The 25451-nt window shown below is 33.4% G+C and overlaps 1 protein-coding gene across 1 annotated transcript in view; it reads right to left on the bottom strand.

Moving 5' to 3' along the window:
- The window catches only part of LOC106469447 (pituitary tumor-transforming gene 1 protein-interacting protein-like), a 24952-nt gene extending 4505 nt beyond the window's left edge, over positions 1–20447 (bottom strand). The window contains exons 1-4 of the mRNA XM_013929945.2: positions 20067–20447; positions 8441–8493; positions 4315–4426; positions 4042–4207 (exon numbers count right to left, since the gene is read on the bottom strand). Coding sequence (XP_013785399.2) covers positions 4042–4207; positions 4315–4426; positions 8441–8493; positions 20067–20253 — 518 coding nt within the window. The 5' untranslated portion in view covers positions 20254–20447. The remainder of the gene's footprint in view (positions 1–4041; positions 4208–4314; positions 4427–8440; positions 8494–20066) is intronic.
- Between the last annotated feature and the right edge of the window lie 5004 nt (positions 20448–25451).

Raw genomic sequence — 25451 nt, 5'->3', positions numbered from 1 at the left:
CGGAAACTGGACTATATTTTAGTAATTATTACGAAAAGGGGTAGACCTGCACTAAACTGACATGGACACCCCAGCCCACTTAATTGTGCTGATCAATTGGAATTCGCTTCAGGAGGATTGCACAACCAGTGAGGAACTCTGCAAGTTGCAAAGGTCTCCCATGCTCCACTTGAAGACCAGGAGGGAATAACTCACATTGGGTAAACACTGGAGAGGTGCCAGACCCAAAAAGACCTAACCACTGCAAAGGTCTTTCACTGGAGAAAGGACAATTGGTTACCAAAAATCTTGATTTGAAAAGTCAACATGCAGAAGCCAGAGAAATTGGCAGATGATCCCCAGTGATGGCTTTTTTCATGATAGTCCATGAAAGGTACAGTCATAGTGGTCTTGCATAAAAATTCATCTTAACAGTATGCACTTTAGAAGCCAGGGTATAGGGAAGTAAGTATACCTTGTATAAACAGTATAAATAGACTTAAACAGATTATGCAATAAAAGAGGCACTTAACCATTAAAGATGGTGAGTAGACTGGAGAAAGGGCAACTGGAGGGAGGTAATTTCTTGAGGGAGAAGAAATTGCCAGATGGCGGAAATAATGAGAGGCAAAGATTTTAGATGTAGTCCACATTCCAGCTAGGAGGATCTCATCCAAGGGTCGTCAAAAGTGCAAGAATGAGTCGAGTGGCAGATTAAATGGAATGAGATGTGATACAGCCCGAGAACATCTCCATCCAGGGAGGAATAGATGATTCAGATGAAATTACAGATCCATCTAAAAAGCACAGAAGATGAGAGAAACCTGGAAGAAGAGGAGACCCCAAGAAAATAAAAAGTGATTGTAGGAACTCTGAAAATGAGTCATGAGTGCTAAGTAACACCTGACTACCTGATCTAGACACAAAAGTCAATCAAAGACAGTATGATTATAGAGGGCTGAGACTGACAAAAAAGACATGGGGGAAAATGTAGATCTCCCTTCTGGATCACCCAAATCTTAAGAAGAAATGTGTGGTCAAGGAAGAACTGTGAAACAAAGTATGGAAGGCATCCAATACATAAAGATCAAATCTGTGATGACCACAAAAAAGAAAAAGAAGAAAATTAATTGTGAAACAGAGATGGTTTAAGGAGAAACTGGTCAAGAGTTCAAACATGGCCTGGGTAACAGCATGTACCACCACATTAAGATTCCAGTCAGGCAAAGGAACCAAAGAAGATGGTTGATAAATTGGGAACGACCAGAACAAAATGGAAAGAACAGTGAAGTCAAAGATAAAACCATAGTGAAAAAAGCAAAAGGTAATCAACAAGGCCACCCAATAGCATGCAGTGATAGAAACTGACAATACTTGGTTGAACAACCAGGTAAAGAAAGCCATGCAGGAAGTATAGGAGAGGCAAGTGTCGAGATGAATAGACACTCCATGTCCCACAGATGACTAAGTTGAGAATTGAAAATGACTCCAAGGTGGACCAAGTACTGAACTTCTAAAATTTGACAAGTCAACACAGATGAGCCACTTCTTAAAGACGTGACATGACTGAGGAGGCCTCCTGAGAAAGGGAGAGGAGGATCCAGTCCTCCATGTAATAATGTAAATGAAGTGCAAGACTGGGGATGTGGCAAATGCTGCCATGACTCAGGGATTGGAATATGAAGAAAGACATCTGAGACATTGACTGTGCTCATCTAGTCCAGAGGAAATAGAGCAACTAGGGAACCACAGATAGTGGTTGAGAGAGGAAAGGTTGATGACAGGATGCCGGGCACTGGTCTTTTTTGAAACAAAAAGATGGAAATAAAACCCTGAAGACAAGAAAAGGACCCTCTTAATGGCTTTCACGTACAAAAGATTTGATACTGTGGCCTCGAGACACCAAGGATTAAAAGGAGGGGGGGGGGGAACAAGAAAAGGGGACAAAGGACGAGACAAAAAATGAAGAGAAAGGCAGTGAGTCACTGATAGGATATGCAATGGCCAACCTGACAGGAGGGGGAATGGTGAGAGGCAGTACTGAAACAAGAAACAGAAAAAAGAAAGAGAGAGATTGTGGATTCACAGGATGAAGGAATGGGAGTGGACTCACAAGATTGTAAGAGGTGAGAAACCAAAGAAGAAAGAGAGGAATGCTATCAGGCAGCCTCAAACTGAGTCTCCAAGGTGTTAGGAGCATCCCCAAAGAATTCAGGGCAAAGAAAAGGAGCCAGACAGAGGCATGGAGGTATGAATGAGGAAGACGAATGGTAAAAAGAAGAGTGTCACATCACAGAAGGTGCCATCAACAAAGCAGAAGACAAAACCCAGGCCAAAGTACTGAAAAAGATGGACTGTTGATCCCCATAGAAACTATCAGGTTCACAGTGCAGGGCTTCATATAGGAGATAAAGAGAAGATACATAGCAAAGGAGATAAATAAGAAGGAAAAGATGGGAAAATTGAGTACTAGAAAGTGTTACCTAGGGCAGGGGTAATTTGAGTTTCTAATTCATAATAAACTGTAGACTTTTTATTTGGACATCACAAACGTAACTTGAATTAAAGCTGCATATTCAACATACCACGAGACACATAAAAATCGATATTTAGGATTTTTTTTAAATATTTACTTTTAAATTAAAAAGTTAACTAATGTATAATACTAAAATTTGAATAATAATCTAAAACTTGATACCAAACTTATTGACATAAATTCATAAAATAGTAGTTCAATAAAATTTTGAATGCAAGTCTACAAATGTGATGACATATCCTTTGACCACTGACCACAGGAAAACCCATGGCGACAGGGCTAAGGAACAAAAACAATAAAAGTATATAGAAAAAAAGGGAAAGTAGAGAACAAACCTGAGTAATCAAACCCACAAAGAGGTTTGGAAGAGGAACATCATCCTCAAGAGGTAGAGGAAACTAGTGTAAGCCAAAGAAATAGAAAGAGCAAATCAAAGTTGTCAACCTTATGGTTGGGTTCAGAAAGAGGAGAACAAACTTCAGACACAGGACAGGGAGGTGAGGCAAAGAACTCACAACACGATGAATTATGTTATTAGTGTCATCCACAGTCAAAGAGCTTCCAGTGGCCATAGAAAAAGTAAGTGCAGTGTTAGCAACATTGTCAGAACCTCTGGATAAAGTAGTATTCACCATCACTTGAGAATTCTTGATTGTTGTAGCATTCTCCAGATCAAAAACTTTTTTTTAGTTATCTAGTGGTGATGTAGCTTTAAATTGAAGTTAAAATGCACTAGCACAGTTCACATTATAACACGTCTAAGGTGGGACATAATTAAATGATAGTGGCATGTGCAAAATCTCAAAGGTAGACACACAAGAAGTAGCAAGTGTGAAGAGGTATATTGTTTTGGAAGTAGCAAGAAAGATAACGTGTTACATTTTTGTTACTTAGTATGTAAAAACACTGTTATATTTTTTTTTCTGATAAAATAATTCAAAAGGAACAAGCAAATAATTAGACTGAGAAAGATTTGCACAATATAATCCGGTAGCTGCTTACCAAGCTAAGTTCCTGAAGTTAGTGAATGTTGCAAGTTTCATTACTCACTCCATTTGTTGAAAAGGGTGAAATACTGGTGTAATCCTTTAATTTATAAAGGCAAACTTTTAGAAGCACAACATGCTCTTGAGCTAGGTCAGTTGCTTTCAAAGCCCAGAATCCACTTACTATATGCCCATAAAGTGAGAATTTACTCAATGGCCTGTTTGTACATTTTAAAGATGAATTCTAACATGGTAGGCTTGGTGCATCATCTTAAAGATTTCTACATATTTCACAATGAGAGGGTTACTGATCAATTTATGAGACAGTATATCCGTTCCTTCCTCTTCTTCTCTTATGTACAGAAATCCTTTTACAAACTAACCTGAGAGTGTATAGATTATACGGTTTTAATATAATTTTTCTAATTTTTAGCCGACTACAAAACACTTGTAACATGTTGTTGAATACAGATCATTAAACAACACACTTTCTCAAACCCTACAGTTCACACATAAGTTAAATAGTATGATCTTATTCACCTTTCTTCAACATTTTCTTGTCCATCCCACTTGTCAAGTTCTATTTCAAATCTGCTTTTATTCTGTTGACGAAAAAAGCGATAACAGCAGCAGCAACATATTATCATGGTCAGAAGGATGATTCCTCCCAATATACTCATGATGATGATCAGGGCTTCAAAGTTAGCTTGTTGAAAGGGTTTAAGGGAAAAAAAAAAACAATTAAAAATCATATGAGCAAATAAATAACAATTCACTTGCAATTAGCTAAAAAAATATCGTAATTTCACTTACTTATACAAGTGATCCAAGCTATGTTTTCCAGTGTACCACATTCATCAAAACTTAGTACAAAATGCTCCACAGGATACAACAAACATTGCTTATTCTTGTAACAATAGTAACACTAAAAAGACATGGAAAAAAGTATGTACAAAAGTACAACATAGCATAAAAAGAACACTTTTATTTTGTCTATGTTAATTTTCTTCTCTCGGATTTTAAGTAATATTAATCTGGGCCTCTGAGCAGCTTTCAAATTTGTAAATGTAAGTTGAAAATAATAATTTTAAATATATATCCACAACTATTTACTTAAAAATATAATAAACTTTATGTTGTAGCACTTATTTAGTATAATTCACAAAAGAAAATAAAAAACAATTATCAAACTTACATTCCTGCGTAGCTACAAGGAGCCTTGTCTGTAAACAATGCACTTATCCATTTTTTAAAGTTTTTATTCCCATCCCAAAGCATAGACTTACATTTGGTAAGAAGCTATGAACCTTTGAGAATTGTTCTCATGTGATTTTCCTTCTTTTTCTCCGATTTTATTAGTACAGCCTCCTTCCTTCTCTTTCATAAGCTCACAGCATGAAATGTGAGTAATTATTAATGAAGCTCAGCTTTCAAAATAGATACAGACAAAATTTCAAAACCATTGGATAAAGCAGATTATAAACTACTTATGTTATTGTACAGTGGATAGAGTTGTGTAAGAAGTAATTTATAGTTTTGTGGGAAAGTGACAAGCCCTGCTCCCAAAGAGAAAAACAATGGAACCTGAAAACAATTTTTAGTTTTTTTAGACATTCTTTTGTTCCTCTAGAATGTTTTGATGTTAAATTATCTGTGTTTGAAAGCTATGAAAATTTTCTTATACGAAAAGTGAAGTAAATCTAGCTAGTTTAGAGAATAGATGATGGCAAAATATTCCAATAACATAAATCATTATTTATAGAATATTATCATTAAGTTTACCATATTCAAACAATAAAATTACTTATACTTTATTGGAAGTCTAGTCTGACTTGATGCTATTTTGAAAGGTCAGATTTTAGGTCACTGTTAAATCTTTGTTTTTTTATGATTTATATTTATAGGGGGGCAAAGTTTTTGACAGAAGTAATGACAAACTTATCCAAATGTTGAAGAGTGGAAAAATTCAGAGACAAATGACAGCTCAATTTGAGATTGTGGTTATTTTAGTTAACAACTTGTCTGTACGTTAGTCAGCCAAAGCAAGTTCAATTACACCATATAATGACTGTTATCAACACAACACAGTCATTACAAATTGCCAATCTACTGTCCATGGACTTCAAAACAGCAACTAGAACAAAGCTAAGGATTATGTTTCCTGAGCTTGGTTTAACATAATATATGAACAACAAGAGACAATTTGGTCCTTCGAGGCTGTCTCTGCACACTCACCTTTGAGAAAAATTTAAAAACTTAAACCCACCTGAAAAATATCAGAAAATAATTAATTTCCCTAAACTGTTGTATGCCAATCACCCCATTAGAAAAATAAAATTGTCTTAACTATATTCTAGCCTGTATTTTCCAGATATTTTTAAACCTGTGTACTCTCGTACGTTTATCTTTAGAATATAGTACAAGGAAATAAAGACTTTATTCTATAACTAGAAAAACCATAACTTTACTAATTTACTAATTCCATCCCTATTAAGATCATTGAAACAAACAGAAAGAAAGCCAAATCCCAAGCACAGATACAAAAGTAATCCACTAATAAAAAGGGTCCAATGTGTTTGGACTCCATAAATGTTAACTTACTACTTTTTTCTTATTCAACAATTCTACAACCCAATTTACTAGTCTTTCTGACCAGAAGTGACAGCAACATTATTAAGTATTTGTACTTTTTACAGATGAATCACAGTTTAATGTCTTTAGCATTGGCTAATCGGTTTATGTCTACAGAGCATTATGCATATAATACAAGTACACTCAGTGAAACATTATTGAATATAAGTAGATAAATGACAATTTATTTGCAGCATGTACAAGCATATAAATGAATAAATGCAAAGATATTTAGTGATTCCAGAGGGTATATTTACTGTTGAAACATTTTTTGAATGTGGCATCCAATCCAGATAATGCTCAGTGTCATACTGCCAGGATTGCAATGGCCTACCTTGAACATGTAACCACAGAGTTCATGAACTGGCCAACAAGAAATCCTGATCTAAGTCCCATATAACACCTCTGTGACTTTCATAAATAACGTTTCTTTTAATACCTTAACCCATCACACAACAGAACTTGGCACTGCACTGATTGTGGAACTGTACTGTATGTGTATCTCCCATAATGTCAACTCCCAACCGATCAGAAGTATACAATGTATACAGAAACTATCAATGTCAGAATGTTCTACATTCATTACTGGCAATCTCATTTTCCCAAAATGAAACTTTCTGAAAATTTAGTCAGATCAACAGGTTGTAACCAGTGATAAATTGTTGATGAAACTAATTCATTAATTGTATTCAGTGAATAAATGGTGTTTCTAAAATATACCCTAGTTTCAAATATGGTTTTTATCTATTTCTTCATTTGATTGAAGAACAACTGAACTATAAAGCTTGCCTATTAAAGGTTGTGGAGTAAACGTAGCATATAATCCATTTAATTAACAATCATTTCTGTTAATAAACATCCAATAAAGACACTATTTAAGGAGTTTTCTTAGTTACATTAGATGGGAGTGATTAATCAAGGCAAGTAATTCTTAGCTTCCCATTAACAATACCTACAAGTAAGTGAAACAGTGTAAGAAAGACAATAAAAATATTTACATTTATTTAACTTTTGGTTATTTCACATAGGTAATTAATAACAGTAAAAAATGATGATGAATAAAAAACTGCACACCAAATAATTTGAAATAAGTATCTTCAAGTATCCAAATAATGCAAATATTTTTTTTTGGCAGACAGATGAAGATAATACTAAAAGCCAATCGAGAAGTGTAAAAGTTTAGAATGGGACAGTACTATTAGTTATTTCAAGCCCAATATTAAACTGAAAAAACACAAAGATTTTTAGGTTACTTGAATTTTCAATTCTTTTATGTTACTTCAATACGAAGCAAACTTTAGGCCATATAGAATAGAACAGCAACACTGAAGAAAAGAAAGTGATCCTAAAACATCATTTGGTGAAGGATACTTCTTGAATATTAAGCCTCCGAATACTTAAAAATTCTAACAAGAACAATTTATTCTTCCTTATTCCTTAGTAAACTCTAGTGCAATAGTGCTAATTTGTTTTATAGCACCCCTCTTTCTAAACATGCATTTTGTTGCCTCCCCCATATAACCTATTTATTTATACTGTACCTATCTTTTTCCCATGTTTATTGTTGTTACCATATTGCTTAATAGTATTATATTTGCACAATAGTTTTAAAATTTTATTTTCAAATCTGTTCTTTCAGTTATAATTTATATGCTCCTACAGTCATAGTTGTGTGTCCCCTACTGACTCTTTGCATCCCCACACACTAACAACAGTTTATGCACTACAGCTCTTAAGCTTTAAGGCAGTTCTCCACTGATAAAAATTACTTTTTTTTTCTCAGCCAGAAAGTTAAAAATTAAGTAACGATAACTTCCATCACTGATATAAAAGTCCTTATTCACACAAAATAATGTTATCTCAAGTTTTATTTAAAATTGATGGAGAATAAATCATATACATTTCTGATTTTTTCAGTTACTTCTACTTCTTTTCAATGAATAAAACGTTTTATTTTTGCTTAGCTACAACTAAAAATCATAAAAGTTCCTACAAGTATAGCTTATAAATTGAGTTATTCTAGTTATAAAGCTTACTGGGATCTAAATAAAAAAGCTTTATTGGCAAAATATATATTATAACAACTTAGAAATGTCACACATTTATATGTAATCAATAACTGCCTGATCAATAGCTAATATTTATTCTACATGAAAAAATAATTGATTCACAAGACCCATTTATAAAATTCAATTCTTTGGCAATAAGCTAATTTGCACTAAAATCAATCACACATTTCATATATTTACTAAACAACTCCAAAAAACACAAATTACCATAACATGAAGAAAATTTTAAAAGCACTCACTTTTGTACTGGCCTGGACACAGGTATGACAAGAGTCATTATAAACAGCACAATCTAAAAAAAGGCACATATATATGTAAATTAAAAATCTGAGTATAAAACTTATCTAATAAAGATTAGGATTAAATTCCACATGCATTTCAAAAACAAGGTTTCAAAACAGTTTTAACCAATCAATGTAAAGGGTAATTTTCATAGATACAAAAAATACATATTTACAAATAGCTATAACACTCACACAACATGTAGAAATTACAACTTGTTTTGTAAAAACTGAGTGCTTGTGTTGATTATATTTAGTGTTTCACAACACCTATTTAAATGATTGGCTATTAAAACATGTAGTGACAGCTGATTTTATTATAGATACATGAAGAAAAGAAAAGGAACTCAAATGACCACCTTTTAAATAAAAATAAAATAAAGAATTTGAAATTAATATTTTCCTACACTGAAAATATATTTCCAAAAGATACCTCTACTCACAAAATAGCTTTTCTCAATTTTCACTGCCCTCTATACCTGCAAATGTTTTCTCACCACTAGCCTTTATGCTCCCACCAACCTCCATGTGTTTGTAAATGGTATAGTTGCATTGTAGCATGTAAATAAGCATGCAAAAAACCCTCCATCAATAGGAGTGTGACACAACCTCATAGCACAGCTAATCCCACTATGCAATAAAACCCAATCTTCACTTTGAGATTAGGCACGAAAAAAACAGACCAGAGGAGGAAAGAACAGGTGGCAAGTGTGAGAAGACATAAGTATCTATCAGAAATACATTTTCAGTGTAGGAAAATATTTACTTCTGATACAACATCTCACAAAATAACTAGAAAACCCACAATGACCAGGTGGAGGGAACTGTGTAAAGGTTTTCTAGAAGAGTAACCTTCAGAAAGCATCAAAAGAGTACTGAAGGAGTGTGCCATCTCAATGTAGAAGAAACACACTCGTGGGAGACAACACCACATCTGAACCAGATATATTCTTTGCCCTTGATGAACGAATGTGTTGTGAAATGGGCAGAAAAAAAGAGGCATTCCCAAAAAGAAAAAAATGCCTTTGGTGTAGAGTGGCAAAGGTACATTGGACTAAGCAGGAGGTCAACTACAGTCCAAAACTAGCAGCACTGTGATTGGATCAGTCGGCTCACAGTAGGAGGAGGACCCTCTATCATTCAACTCAGACTCAGGAACTAGAAAGCAAAAAAGCACTTCTATTCTGAAAACTCAAGTCATCATGTGTGCATATCCAACACCTGTAACCACCAGGAACCTACATCCAGAAGATGGTAGGAAGGTGGAAATGCAATGTGGAGGGTCAACTCTAGTCCAAAACCTTGTGGCAATGGGAATGTATCTTCCAGTCCCCAGTAGGAGGTGGGTTACTGAGCACTCACATGTGAGGGGTTATGTTGTCGACACAACAATAATCACCCAGGAACTGACATCCAGGTAGCAGTAGAAAGAAGGGTTCCCAGTCAGAGGGATGAAATGCATATTGGAATGTGATGGAAAAATCCTGTCCATAATACACGGCATCTGGAATTCTACCTCAGATCTGCAGTAAGAAGGTAGTCACTCCAAAATACCAGCAGAACACCACAGCCCTACTCTCAACTAAGTGGAATTAAGCACAATCAGCAGGAAACCTCCATGGTTCACCACCTTAGTGGCTAGGAGCAGGTAAGTGGTAAGTGTAACGGGCATGTGGGCAGTCCATGAGTTTAGTTGTTGGGTTCAAAATTACACCTGTTACAAAGGAATTTAACTGGATTTTTGTTTGTGCTATCGCAAGCGGAGCACACAAGCCACAAACTCGAGAAAGTTTACACGTGGAATAAAGAACTCACACAGAGACAACTGAATATAAATGAAATAACTTCTTTATTTATACAATGTTGAACAGTTCATCTATATCAAAACTCTCAAGGTTGTCTTGAGAAAACACTACTTCTAGATCATTGAATTCTCCATTTTGAAAGTCCAGACCTTCTATTATGTTCAAGAACATGGACACAACATTAGTTAAGTTATCAATTAAGTTAACATGAAAAATCCTCTTGGTCATAATCTGTATAACTGTAATAACAATTCTTCTAAGATATCTTTAAGTAATTCCACTTTAAGCATTTTCAAATCTATTATTTCTTTAGTACAATTAATGTTCTCCAATTTTCTATCTTTATACATTATACATTGCTGAACCTTAACTCTCTCAACACAGGCTCAGTTTATTTGACCAACCATAAAGTATTTATAGATTTGATATTACTAACTTTTAATATAGTATGCACATCTTCACAAAATTTGTCAGTCTTTCAGTAAACATTATAAGTCTTTTACATGAAAAAAAAGCATATTTTTTGTGAAGTATTTTTGATAAAACTAAAAAAAAGGTTTGTCAGTGAATATCTCTAATATTTGTTTTGAATAGTCCATGTGCAAAGTTATTTTCATGTTAAGACTAAAAATACTTTTCTTTGTCTCAAAAATCTCAGATTTGATTTGTGTAATCTCTAAAACCTCCTAAATACATTTAAAATTTTTGTTTTCAGTAAAACTTTACATTTTATCTGTTATTTTCTCTACCCTAACTCTATGTTGGTCAATTTGACAGACCTTGAAATCACCAAAAAAAAATCGAAATAAATCCACATTACCCTCCTTTTCTTTCTAGAAGGACTTCAAATGTAGCATGAAACTACATTCATTTAATCTAAGTAGCTTTAAACTCATAACAGTATATATCTATTCGTAATCAAATTGTATTGTTTTATTGCCCTTTGAACCTTATCTAACTACTATTCACAAAATTATAATTTGTAACTCACTTGGGGAACATGCAGCTCATGTTACCCTATCAAATTACATTACCCATGAGCTCCTTGTATGCATGCCTCGTGAAATATTTTTATTATACTATTATTATTGTTTATTTTACCTAATCTAACCTCAACTAACTTAAGGAGATATCTATTTTTACATTTTAGTTACTTTTATAATAATAAATACAGAATAAACATGAAAAACAAGAAATAAGTTACTTACCCAATCTTCTTTTTCTTGCTGTCAATTGTCAATGAGACTTAATCCTAATTTTTTTTACTAACGTTAGTAGTGCATTAAATAATGCACCAAAGAACATGGACTAATAACAGGCAAAATGCAGGCAATTTCCTCTAACTCTAAATTTTTCTGGCTTTCTAACTATGTGACAAGAACCATTACGTATTCATCTAAGCTAGTCGAGAACTTTCACACAGGAACAAATCTTGTACTCTGAGTGAAACTGACGATATTCTGTTCAGAACACAACATTATAAAATATGTCATTTGATAGATGAAAAACTTGACTTTCTATTGGTTATAGGTAATGTATAATTAAACGTAAGAGAGAACTTTTAACAAATCCTGAAAGAGAGGATGTGACAAGTTGGTGTGGCAGGAGGGTCTGATTTTCTATTTGATAGCTCTGTAACCAAACAAAATTGAAGGCTATACAAATTAACCACAAATTATATTTAAATTATACAATTATAGTTGCAACTCTGACTAGTTAGGCACATCTATACCTGGTTTCACTTTAACTGCCATTATTTACACCACCCATACTCATGTTAATGTGACACAACAGTAAGAAAATCAATGCAGATGAGTGTATAAGCTGGTAAATCATGCGTATGAGCACCATATAAATTACTGGCAGTTGCTAAATCACATTTAAAAACCTGATAGGTTTAACTACACGAACACTACAGGAGACAAGTCTGAAACTGCTCGAATTAAAATCACACACACACTGTGGAGAAGGGTGTAATCATAACATATTATAAGCCTAGAGGCTCAAAGGCTATATTTAATATTAAAGGTTGTGATAGAATGAGAAAACTTAAATATAGGCTAACTAATTAGTGGTGCTAGATTACAGTTCCTAGATTAATTTGCTAGTACATCTAGATCTAACATTAATGTTAGACCTGTTATTTCCATCTTTTTAGTCTTAAGTTTGGATCTAGATATAATAATAATGACAGAAATTTAGCTTTATACATCTAAACTACACCTTAGATTTGGGTGCATAGATTGAAAGCACCTTGTATTGAATCTACCCAGATCTAGACATAACCCTGCCTCATCAATTCTACATTTAGATTTATTTGGCTTAGCTTTTAGAACAAATGTTACATCTAGATCTATTAACTTAGTCATTAGATCTGTCCCAGTGCAATGCCTAATTTAATAGTTAGTATAGGTCTAAGTATGCCTATAATATAAGCTACAATTTGTATGATGATGGACCTAGGGTCTAGAAATAAAGTTATAACTGCAATTAGACCTAAAGCCTAGTACATTAGTTGGTGTAAGACATGATTTACAATCAGCCAATACAATTACAAACCACTACATTAGGCCTATAATATTTACTAGATCTAGATCTAAGCCTTGCCTGTTGCATATATTGCCAATCTTGCACACCAGTTAATATGTTACATCAATCTTGTATTTTCTTTTTGTTGAACATACACTTACTTGTACGTTGTACTCTAGGACTTTTTTTGATCTACAGATGAATGATGGAATAGTCTAATTTACTTCTGTACATCAATTCGATCTCACTGTATTACAGTGGGCGGCTTTTTAAAGTTAAAGCTGCAAGCGTAATACACACAAATAACGTAACACTGTCATATTTACTTAATGTAGGGCAGTTGCATTATATCCTAGGGGAGGGCATAATTATTAATTAATAGGCATAATAGGCTATAGGAAATTTTGCGTCCTTTCACACCTGCACCCTGAAGCAACTGCCCCCCTTGCTATGCCACTGGAGTAATGTTGTTCATATTAAAATCACAAAATAATGATAGCAATGATAATGAATTAGAGAAGAAGAATCAGAAAATGAAAAACCTAATTTGATAATAAGATTATCCACAATAACAGTATTAGATACTTCTCAAAAAATATCATTAAATCACAAATCAAAGACCAACCTAACAACTCTCTCTCATCCTTAGTCTAACTTTAAATCTTTGAATCTTTTATTGTCTTGCCAGACCACAAGATTACATGTCACATGAATAAATACTTAACATTTATTTCATACAATTAATCAAGCACTTAGTATCCATACATAGTCACTAGGAGAATCTTGTATTGGTATCATAATGTTGCATCAGCGAGGTCACGTGACTAGTATCACGCCACATCCTTCTCGAACCTTCGTGGATTATCGGGAGACTACTATATTGGGGGTAGTCTGGTATATATAAGATGGTCACAATGTGACAGAACAATGAGTAATTGAATTGGTGTCAGAGAGTGGGAAGAAAAAAAAAGAAATGGAAACGAGAAGCGCAAATCAAACTACAGCTTAGCAGACTTGATGGCAGCAATACAAGAGCAGTAAAAGAAACAAGAATAATGAGAAAATAAACAAGAAAAGAAACAAGAAGAGAGACAACAGCAGTTGCAAGAAAACCTGCAACAGTGGCAGCTCGAACAACAAAATAAACAAGGAGAGAGATTACAACAGTTGTTGGAGGAAAAAGAAAAGAAACAAGATGAGAAATTACAGCAGTTGTTGGAGTAAAAAGAAAAGAAACAAGAAGAGAGACAACAGCAGTTGCAAGAAAACAGTGCAATAAGTAATTGAATGTATGCGGATAAAATATTGTTGGCCACGTGAGACGTGAGCATTTGTTATAGAGCAACTGTTGAAATTAAGTGTATAGTAAAGTTGTATTCGGAAAGAATAAACCAGTTTTATTTAAGAAAGGACTTGTGTCGCTAAAGTTTCGTCGGAACGAATTTACGGAAAATTAACTAACAAACGGTGACGTAACAATAATATAAAAATAGCTTTTTTAATATTTAATGTTCACTACAAGGAAAGTTAGATAGCCTTTAAAGCAAATATATATATATATACAGTTGAACCAAATAATAGAAGGAAAAATACATAAATGATAAACAAAATCATAACTTAAATAGAACAAATTTCTACCTCACATTCCTCCCCCCTTGAAAAAAGAAGTGATGGAAACAATTACTTCTTAAAGTATTCAATTTTTTTCTCATGAAATCAAATGCCCTTTATACCAACACTAGGAACCCTTTATCGTTAAGTGCAGATACCTTACAAAAGCTTTTCTTTCAAAGTAGCTTCTATCTGGTCTTCTCTGGGTTCAACTTACTGAAACAGTTCATCATTTCCTCACAGCATGTGGAAGACCAACTAATCTTCAATAGTTGATTTTAGAATGAGGTTGTAACATTTTCTGACCGAGTTGAGCAGGAGCTACTATAAGTAGAACAAAGAGATTTGTTGACTGGTCAGGAACTGAATCATCCAAAAAATGGAGGAGTTCTCAATGTTACTTGTGGAAGCCCTAGAAGTTTTTTGTAGTCAACTTGATGAGTTGGTCTTAACTGCATCAGGATCACTTTCACTAGTTTCAACATTATGGACCCCAAGAAGGAAAAAAAACATACTTCTTTATACTAGAAACATAAAACTTCCCAAAAATTGCATCAAATCTAGGTTTTTACTGCATACGCTAATGAAGTTAAACACCTCCATCTGGGAGTAAATTTTGCAGTGTAATTATTTACTACAGAAAATCTAGGATGGGTCTTTAATAACATTGTATCATGTACTTAGTAAATCACTGTGTTTGCTAACAGTTTTAAGCTCACTACTGACATTTCTGAGCTAATTCCAAATTCAATGTTATTTCCTGATGAATTTGTTTCAATTCAATTCTTCCCTCTTTCACAACCTGAGGTTTAGCAGCAGTGTTGTAGTTGAGACCTCATTGTTAAAGACCAAGACCTGAGGGTTTAAGACCAAGACCTTATGCGTCAAGACCAAAACTGAGTGATATATTATACAATGAAACATGAAGCAAGAAAAATAAAAATTACATGCACCAAACAAACTTTATTAACATCTTAACTGCAAATATTTTACACGTTAACCCTACAGTCTTTGTTTTAATGTCTCCTCCTACAAAAAAAAAAAATTAAAAATTAAAATCAAATAATGAATGAATAAAAAAGATCAAAAACACTATAAAACTAAAATCTGAATTGGTGTCAGTAAAATCTTTATGATCTTTGAAGCCAAAGAGGATCACGGCAGATCTACTAGACATTAAATATCAGGGAAAATTGGTGACATAAATAAAAATAAGGGAAGTGCTATGAATATCACTGTAAAGGTGTAGTACCAAGGGGGGGTTTTACTCGTATAACATCTTTGATGCCACACTGCACTTTGTATGAACTGGTCTAATACTGTTAAAACTTTTAAATTTAGCCGGTTTTGTTTTCAAAACATGTAAAATATGGACTGAGACCTATAATACTGTTTAGCAGGGTACTCCATCAGACTATCCTAGGAAAGGAAGATTTCACATTCTTGGTGTAGTTTTACAGGTGCGTTACAAAAGACGACAATTTACCTAATGATGACCAAGAGTGGTTGAAACAATGTTTCACTTTCATTGCCACTTGGGAGCAACTACTGCACTTCATTGATCAATGTTTCTTTAAAGTTATTCTGCAGAAACACACTTATTTCAATGATATTTGTCAGAAACCCCATATTAACTTTTTTTTGTTAAATAAAATCCAAGTCAATCAGATAGAATATTGCCAAATCTTTTACAACAAGAACTGATTATAATATTTTTTATGGAAAGTTTATCCATAAAATGTCCTAAAGGTTGACAATTAGTCATTCCATCAGAAAAGCAAATTTCTTTTTTATTCCATACTAGTAAGTTAAGATCTGGATTGTTTTTTTTAATTTGTTGCCATATGTTTTCCTCTATTCAGTGTCTATTCATTCCACTACCTCGACATTGTTAATTTTAAGTGCTAAATAGGGCAAAGCCTCTTCTTTTGTTACCACTCCTCATTTCCTGACTGCTGTCTATTATTTCTGTGTTCCCTTTTTAAGTAAGTGGCCTCTTTGATATTTCTGTGATTTTCATTTACTTTAAACACTATAGAAACAGAATAATGTAATTCCAAGTACTCCCTGAATGGAACATGTAAATGATATATCAAACACTTTGCTATGTCTTTTTCTGTAACTTCAGGGGTTCATAACTTATATAATTTTACAGATTTCCAAATAAATGCCTCAACATTTGACACTGTATTTGGAGTGCACTTTTTACTGAAAGTTCTTGGGTCAACTCAGTTTTATTTAATACAACCAGATACAGCTTAGGCAATTCTTAAATTCTTTCCAGTTTTAGAAAACCATTTCTGATACTAGTGATTTACACCATTATAATGGCCCTCCCCTCAAATGCGAGGCTGCAGTATCCATCTATCTATTCTCAATTATGTGGTAAAGTAAGAATGGCTTCCCAAGCTCTTAATAAATTCATTAACAGTGAGATCTGACTTAGTGATAAATTTCCCAGTAGTAGTAACAAAGAAGCGATACTTCCTCATGGCATCCAATTGTAGATGGATGGCTTACAGAATATAGTTCTGCTAAGAGGTCACATCTCTTGCCAACAAGTCTGTTACCCAGTGTGTTAACATTTGAACTTGCTTCGCCAAAACTGCAATGGTCTGCTTCAAGCTTGACACATCAGCTTCACTTATCTCCATTTTCATTTAATAACGGCTTTTCAACAGCTTTCACTAAATTAACTTCTTACTATTATTTAATTTATTACAAGAATACTCACTTGAGAAAACCCAAAATCAACCAAACAATTCAAAGATATCTCAACATACCAGATAAGGTTCCTTATCCTTGTTTGGGTACCACTATAGCATGCCAAATAACAATGTTACCATCAGAGTATGAAAATTAAGGATATTTATTAACTACAATACAATGACTCAATCTCCAAGTGAAACTCAAGTACAAAAAAGCAGCATCGTTAATATCAAAATCACAAAATAATGATAGCATAATAACAAACCAGGAAAAAATCTGACTTTTATTACTATTCATAATAACAATATTAGACATTTCTGAAATAAACAACTTTATTCACAAATACAAGGTCGATCAAGTAAATACAAGAACATCTTTGAACAAATAAAATACCTTACATATCACTATCCTAACACCTTTCTTGCCTTTCTCTCAACCTCATTAGTCTAACTTTAAATCCTAAGGCTTTTTATTCTCTTGCCAGATCATGAAATTACATGTCAAATAACTAAATACTAAACATTTGTCTTACATAATTAATCATGAACTTAGTATCCATTCATTACCATTAGAAGAACCTTATGTTGGTGTTTTAATATAAAAAGTGTCTCCTATAATATTTAATTCTTGCTTTATTTTTCATTGTGTAATTTATTACTCAGTCTTGTTCTTGACCCATAAGGTCTTGGTGTTCAACAATGAGGTCTCAACTACAACACTGCTGCTAAACCTCAGGTTGTGAAAATGTGAAAAATTGAATAAAAACAAATTCATCAGATGGCAAGGAACACCATTGAATTTTGAATTAGCTCAAAAATGTCAGTAGTGAGTTTAAAACTGTAAGCAAAGCACAGTAACTTACAAAGTACATGATACGATGTCATTAAAGACCCATCCTGGATTTTCTGTAGTAAATAATTACACTGAAAAATTTACTCCCAGATGGAGGTGTTTAACTTCATTAGTGTATGAAGTAAAAGACTCTAGATTTGGTGCAATTGTAACCCATATACATTACCTTGCATTTATTATAATTTATGCCATCTGCCATTTATTCACACAACTCACCAAATAACTCAAATCCTTTTGTAAAGACAATAGCATCCTCCTCTCAGCCAACAACACCCAGAACTTTAATGTTGTCAGTAAATTTGAATAATCTATTGACCATTCCTTTACCTATGCCATTGATGTAAATCAAAAAGGGCAAAGGTCCTAACACTAAGCCCTGAAGTACCCCACTCCAGCTTGACTGAACTTCATTCACGAAAACCCTCTGCTTTCTTCCCTCTGGCCAGTTTTCTACCCAATGAGCCAACCTATCCCTCAAACCTACAGAGATAGCTTTTCAACAAGCCTTTTATGTGGCAGCTTGTCAAATGCTTTCTGAAAATCCAGATACAACACATTCACTCCCATACCCTCATCTACATAAGCAGTAACCTCTTCAAAGAATGTTAAACTAATAGTAAAGCAAGGTTTTCCCATTAGCTGAACCAACTGATAGAAGTAAAAATACATACACAGTAAACAAAATAATAACTAAAAATGAAATAGAAATTTCTACCTCACAGTACTGTATAATTACTCAATATAACTTATGACCTATGAACATTGATTAGCATCATGTAAAATAATCTATTAATCCAAATTACAGTTAAATCAATTAATCACACAAGTTATTGAAACACTGTCATTACAATTTATCATTATTGTTTTATTACTTCAAGTTTGTTCAGCTAAGTCTGGCATGGCCTAGTGATTAAGGTGGTGCCTCTTGATTCAAAGGTTGTAATTTCAATGGTAATTGCCACAAACATGCTCATCCCTTAAGTGGTGAAGGCTAGAACTGGTCAGTTAGTGGTACTTGCTAATCAATTAATCAACAGTCCCATTAATTAGTTAGTGTTTCTCAAACCATGGGACATGCAAGCAAAACAAAAAAAGTTGACAACATGTGCTTCCCTTTACCCAGCAGTTCAATCAATTAAGTCATCCAGCTTTAGTGGAGGTATTATATTTGTTTCTTTGCTTTATAGTTATGGCAAGCTACTAAGGCTATCTGCCACCATCCCTACTTTTTAACTGCCAACCAAAAGGGAGGGCAATTAGCAGAATGGACCACCAACTATTTAAGATTAAGAATAAAAAAGTAGCATATTGAGTTATTCTTAAATTGTTGTATTTGAAGATATCTGTCATTAAATGAATGGTACTCCAAAACTTACAAAACAAAGAACTGAAAACAGGAAGATTAGTGTCATGTGATAAATATTGATTAGTTGAATGTAATCAATTAATGAGGCCAACTATTAAATTAAATTAGCAAATTCCACTAATTACCCAACTCTGTAAATATCAATTATAATATCATAAATTAATACACAAGAAAAAAATCTGTAATAATTAGAAACAATTATATTAAATCATAAAATTATACACATAATTATACAAATTATAACACTTGTCAATTCATATTTATAAATAATTACACTAACAATACAGGATAAAACACTCAAATTAGCCCCACAAGAATATTATTACCAAACATTTGAGCCCAGATTCTTATAAATTACAATTTACAGTAACATAAAGAGAAATTAAGTTTGTTAGGTTTATTTAAATAAACTTATGAACTAATGAAGTGACATTTAACCATTTTTACTTTTATTAATTTCAAACAAACTGTGCTGTCATTTTAATTTCCAATTATCACTTTTTCGGTTGAACTTGAACTGTCTGAAGTTTCTGGTGTATTTGACATTTCTTATAACATTAAATCCAAGTGTCGTAATGATGCTATTATTATATTATATTTATAGTATCGATATCATTATCAGTACATCATAGGAATATACATCACGTTACTTCTACTGTTCTAGACATTTGTTTGATATATATATATATACATTTATACCTAAATAACTTACCTTCTTGTGATGATAAAGACTTTTGGCCAACAGTTATATTAGAAAACATAGTTGACTTTAGTGTTTCAGTAGCAATCATATGATTTTCACTAGCACTGGCACCATATTGTTCAAAAGAACGGGTTAACATAATTGCTGTCAACGACAAACTTATTGAGAAGACATCCATTTTCCATAGAATCAGCATTCTTTTTTCATCGTAGAACAGAATTAATAAGAAGTCTCTTGACTTTCAATAAATCAAGTAAACTTTAACTCACGACGTAAACACATTAAATTACACTTTATACTTAAGTAATCAATTTATTGTAGTTTTTGAGATTATAAAATCGGTTCAATATCAGAAAAGCAATACAAAATCCAAATCCGACAGAAGTGCGTTCCTTGTTCAATAACAAAACCAGACTATTGAAATTCAAATATTTTATTTCTAAAGAAATGTTTTTTTTTTCTTCTAATAACAAAAATTGCTTGTGTGTTACCTTATGCTTTAATAATATATCTCAAACACATTTTACTACTTTATTCTTTTATTATTTATAGCTCTATGTTAATTGTTATATAATAATAGTGATACAGATTTAGCCGCTACCTCTCCTGTTCTATAACATTAATCATATAACTTTCTATACGTTCATAACGTTCGTTAACTTTGAAAGAGTTCTGCTATATTATATATAACACGCTAGTCAACAAAACCATAAATCTGGTTATCTATATTTTGAAGACTGTCTCATTTGAGTGACCCTACGTCCCCGTCCAAAGAATGTCCCCGATTCACGAAAATCATTCTAAAAGTTATTTTATTACTAGTATATAGCCCGTCAAAAATTATGGAAGAAGTACTATCAGTCTACCACCCCTACCCCCATAGTATACCTTAAACTCACATTTCATAGGTAATTGAAATAAATAAATTTTGTGAAATCAAGCTTGACCAACAAAGAAGCAGAAAAGAGCAGTCGGTAAATTCCTTTGTGAGTCAATCAGAATTAAGATCATTCATGAAATGAATTTGTGTCGTATTCATGGAATATTTATTGGTAAAAATCAGTTAGCATAACAACTTCTAATACATAGAAAAGCTATTACATTTTCGTAACACTACGTTCCAAAAATGTTTTTTTAATGTTGCTTAGCAACGAAAGCATAACCAAATAGACAACAAAACTTGAAATTTTTTTGTTGATTTCTTAATTTAGAGTCTCGGTTGATAAAAGAGGTTTTTTCTATTATTATTAAAAATGTTGGTGATATAATAGAAAATGGCTTAATTCAGAAATGATTTAAGTTTAAAATTGATTCTATATTTTTACTTTCGTGATAAATTTTATGCACTTGGCTCTAAGCTAGGTGACCCCACACTACCTCTTAACTTTAGGTTTATCATACCAACACTCATTACATTTATAACGTTTCACGGCCACTTTGCACTCCCATCACTAAAATCGTAATGGGTAGACAGTACTCGAAGTATTCTATCAAGATAAACACATTTAGGCTTTTATGGTTCCTCCTGTTTCGAGAAATCAAGTGTGACGTGACGTGATACACACTGGCTTTTATATAGATTAGATAATTATTTATGTTGAAAATCACCATCTATCAAATTCTGAATTATATATACATATTAGTTGGAGTACCCGTCCATTGGACGGGTGAAATAGAACTCGTTTGTAACAAAGGATAGAAAATTGTGCTTCTGTTTTTTTCCTGAACATAATAAACATTAAAAGTGCAATAAAAATACATAAAGGTATCAATACTGAAAATAAAGACATACTGTTTTCATGAAATGTATCAATATGAAATTAGATGGGGGTCCACCCCATGACCTTCTTCGTGTCATTCTGTATCACTGTGTTGAGTTTGGGGCTGATTGATCAAGAAAAGTGGAAACCTATAAGGAATAGACGTGAAATGATGGATATACAACCGAGTATTTTTTACAGGGACACACGCTTTGCTTTATATAGTAGATTGCAGTGACCATAGCTACAACGTGGACTACATGCACTATATGTCGTGTAACGTATGGCGGTTTCCGTTTCTGTCAGACAGCGCAGAACAAGGTTTGAGGTAAAGTGAAATGTCATCAGAGAAACAACCAGCATCAGAATTTCTTTTGGTGAGTAAATTTTTTTTGTGTCCTCGCAGTTAAGTTCAAAAATATGGTAATCTTACCTTAAATTTACCTTTTAGCCACCACCTTTTCTCTTGCATCTTATTACACTTGAGATTTTCTACAGTTGCATCAATTTTCATTCACTTTTAAAATGATCTACTTACTGTATGTGATATGTGAGCATATTATATGATTTACATCATTTTTTATTAATACAGGAATTTTAAAAAATTATCCATTTAGTCTATTTCTTTGTAATTGGCAGAACATGTTACATGTGATCTAGAAAACCAGTGAAATTTACTATAGTTATAATAAGATATTAGTATTATAGCTATTGCATTGCTAACACTGCATTCTTTATCTGGTCTGTTAGGGATCTTCAAGAATTAGAAAACTGACTCCACTAAAATTGATTATAACTGTAGACCTGGAGTCAAAATGGGAATTTGTAGCTTGAGAAAATAATGTAGACACTATTTCCAGCCTAGTTTGTTTACTTTTTGTAGAGTCCCTAGTAAATATGATCTTTGCATTTTCATTCAGTTTGTTTCTGTAATTTTTGACGATACCTATTCCCCTTTTTAAATTAACAATCATTAATCATCTTTTTAGTATTATTGTTCATATTATTCTTGTTTCACAAACGTACTGAAAAACGGCTGTGAATATTTTATTCAAACCTGGACAAACTAAAAAAACTCTTGTGCAAGTAATAGGACTGTTTTTATGTTTATTCTAGAAAGAGAAGGAGAGATTTTATCAGTTTTTCATCGCTACTGGCCAAGTTTCTCCTCGATGCTATTTAAGCATTGAAGCCTATAGCACAAACCGTTAGGTATAGTGCGCCACAATCTACGCAAATCTAGTAAACAAACTCCTGTGAAGGTTGTAGGGCTATCTTCAAGTTGATTCTTGAAAGTCAAGATTTCCTTCAAAATTAACTAAGTTCTTCTTTGCTACCAACATCAGTTTTTCGAAGTCATTCAGGCATTGCAGAAATGTAGAAGCTATTTAAACACTGTTATACTAGTAGGAAATGCTTCATTTTATTAGAGTAAACAATGTGTATATTTGTAACTGAGTCTCCAGCCTTATTATTATTGACTAGCGAAAGTACCCCGCTTCTCTCGGGATATCAGTTTCATATATAACTATGTTAGTGTGTGTATTATGAACCTACTGCAGCATAGAAGAACAGTAAAAAATATTTTAAAAAATTCCTTTTCAGAAGCATTAAAAACGTAAAGAAAGTACAGTAAATTAAGAATTATTTATTATCAAAGAACATTCATTGTATTAATATTTTGCATTTATATTTGGCATCACAAACTTATATTTTATCAGAATCTATTAATTTTTCTTACTGTTGCAGTGCTTCAGGTTATACATTATTAGATGTTTTCTCAAAGAAATCACAGACAGACATAATAATCTAATAAAGGAAGTGGTTCCTTATATTATAGTATATTGATATAAATAACACACAGAAAGACACATGCATGCATATGCATGTGCTTATCTTTTTAAAGAGGCAATCTAGCGAAAACCACTTTTCTTGCTTCATTGAAAAGATACACATGCATGTACGCACGCACCTGAATAAGATAATTAGTAATACCCAGATGCACACCCTCAAGGTCCACTTAGTATGAATGCAAATTTCAGGTTTCTAGGCTCTTTTCTTTTGAAGCTATGGTGGTCACATTTCTTTTCTATGTGTTTTTTATCATAAACAAATATGCATGCATGCACACACATGGATAAGATAAGTAATAATATCCAGGTGCACACTCTCAGGGTACACTCAGTAAAGGTGCAAAATTTCAGGTTTATAGGTTCTTTCTTCTTGGAGCTATGGCAGTCATATTTCTTTTCTATGTGGTTTTTCACTAGCTTGCCTGACAAAAAAGGAAACATGCATGTCACTAAACAATAATACCCAAATGCAAACCCTCAGGGTCCACTTAGTATGGGTGCAAAACTTGAGGTTTCTGGGTTCTTTGCCTTGGAGCTATGGCAGCCACACATACACAGACTCACACATGTGCATGTATACACACAGATATGCGTATCTGTCAGTCTGTGATTTATATTCATAGTATAAGAAACCACTTCTTTTCTATGTGGTTTTTGCTACCTTGCCTCATTAAAAATATGTGCATGTGCATGCGTGCACACATGTGGATAAGATAAGTAATAATATCCACGTGTAGACCCTCGGGGTCCACTTAGTATGGGTGCCAAATTTCAGGTTTCAAGGTTCTTTCTTCTAGGAGCTATGGTGGTTACATATTCTTTCCTATGTGGTTTTTCGCTAGTTTGCCTCACAAAAAGATGTGCATGCGCACACACACGTGAATAAGTAATAATACCCAGGGTCCACTTGGTATGGGTGCAAAATTTTAGATTTCTAAGTTCTTTCCTCTTGGAGCTATGGCCGTCACACAAATGTGCTCTTTTATTATTATACATTATAGTTTTACAAGCCACTACAAAAGTTTGTTTGTTTGTTTTTGAATTTCGCGCAAAGCTACACGAGGGCTATCTGCACTAGCCGTCCATAATTTAGCAGTGTAAGACTAGAGGGAAGGCAGCTAGTCATCACCACCCACCGCACACTCTTGGGCTACTCTTTTACCAATAAATAGTGGGATTGACCGTCACATTATAACGCCCCCACAGCTAAAAGGGCGAGCATGTTTGGTGTGATGGGGATTCGAACCCGCGACCCGCAGATTGCGAGTCGAGTGCCTTAACCACCTGGCCATGCCAGGCCCGCTGCTACAAAAAAAAACAAATGGCTACGAATATCTTACTGAATCTTGGACAGTAGTAATGAATGCAGTATTGGGTTTGGAATAGAGTAGTTAATTAATTCAAACACGCTCGTTTTTTTTTGCTCTGAAGAATTTCTCTAAGTCTTTCACTTTCTACCATTGAAAAATCTGGTGTTATTCTATGTGCATAATTGGAAAATAACTTGTGCAATTTATAGAGCATCAATTGAAAACTGTCAGGTTGAGAATAATCATTTTTCGAGTTCGCTGTTGTAATGTCTCTCTACATGGTTTTCTACTACTATTTCAGTGAATTTTCTAACAGTATATGATTAGCATAGTAGATTTCTCAACTCTTGTGAGTGGTGATTTATTCTACTGATTTTCGTACTTTGTTGAAATTGTGAGTATCTGTTTTATTATTATTTTATTATAATTATTCATATTTTTGTTTCACAAGCCTGCAGCAAAGCTGGCTGG

This window comes from Limulus polyphemus, unplaced genomic scaffold, assembly GCF_000517525.1.
Source record: "Limulus polyphemus unplaced genomic scaffold, Limulus_polyphemus-2.1.2 Scaffold96, whole genome shotgun sequence".
Taxonomy (NCBI): domain Eukaryota; kingdom Metazoa; phylum Arthropoda; class Merostomata; order Xiphosura; family Limulidae; genus Limulus; species Limulus polyphemus.
Note: the sequence above shows the minus strand (reverse complement) of the source record. Positions and strands in the feature narration are given on the sequence as shown.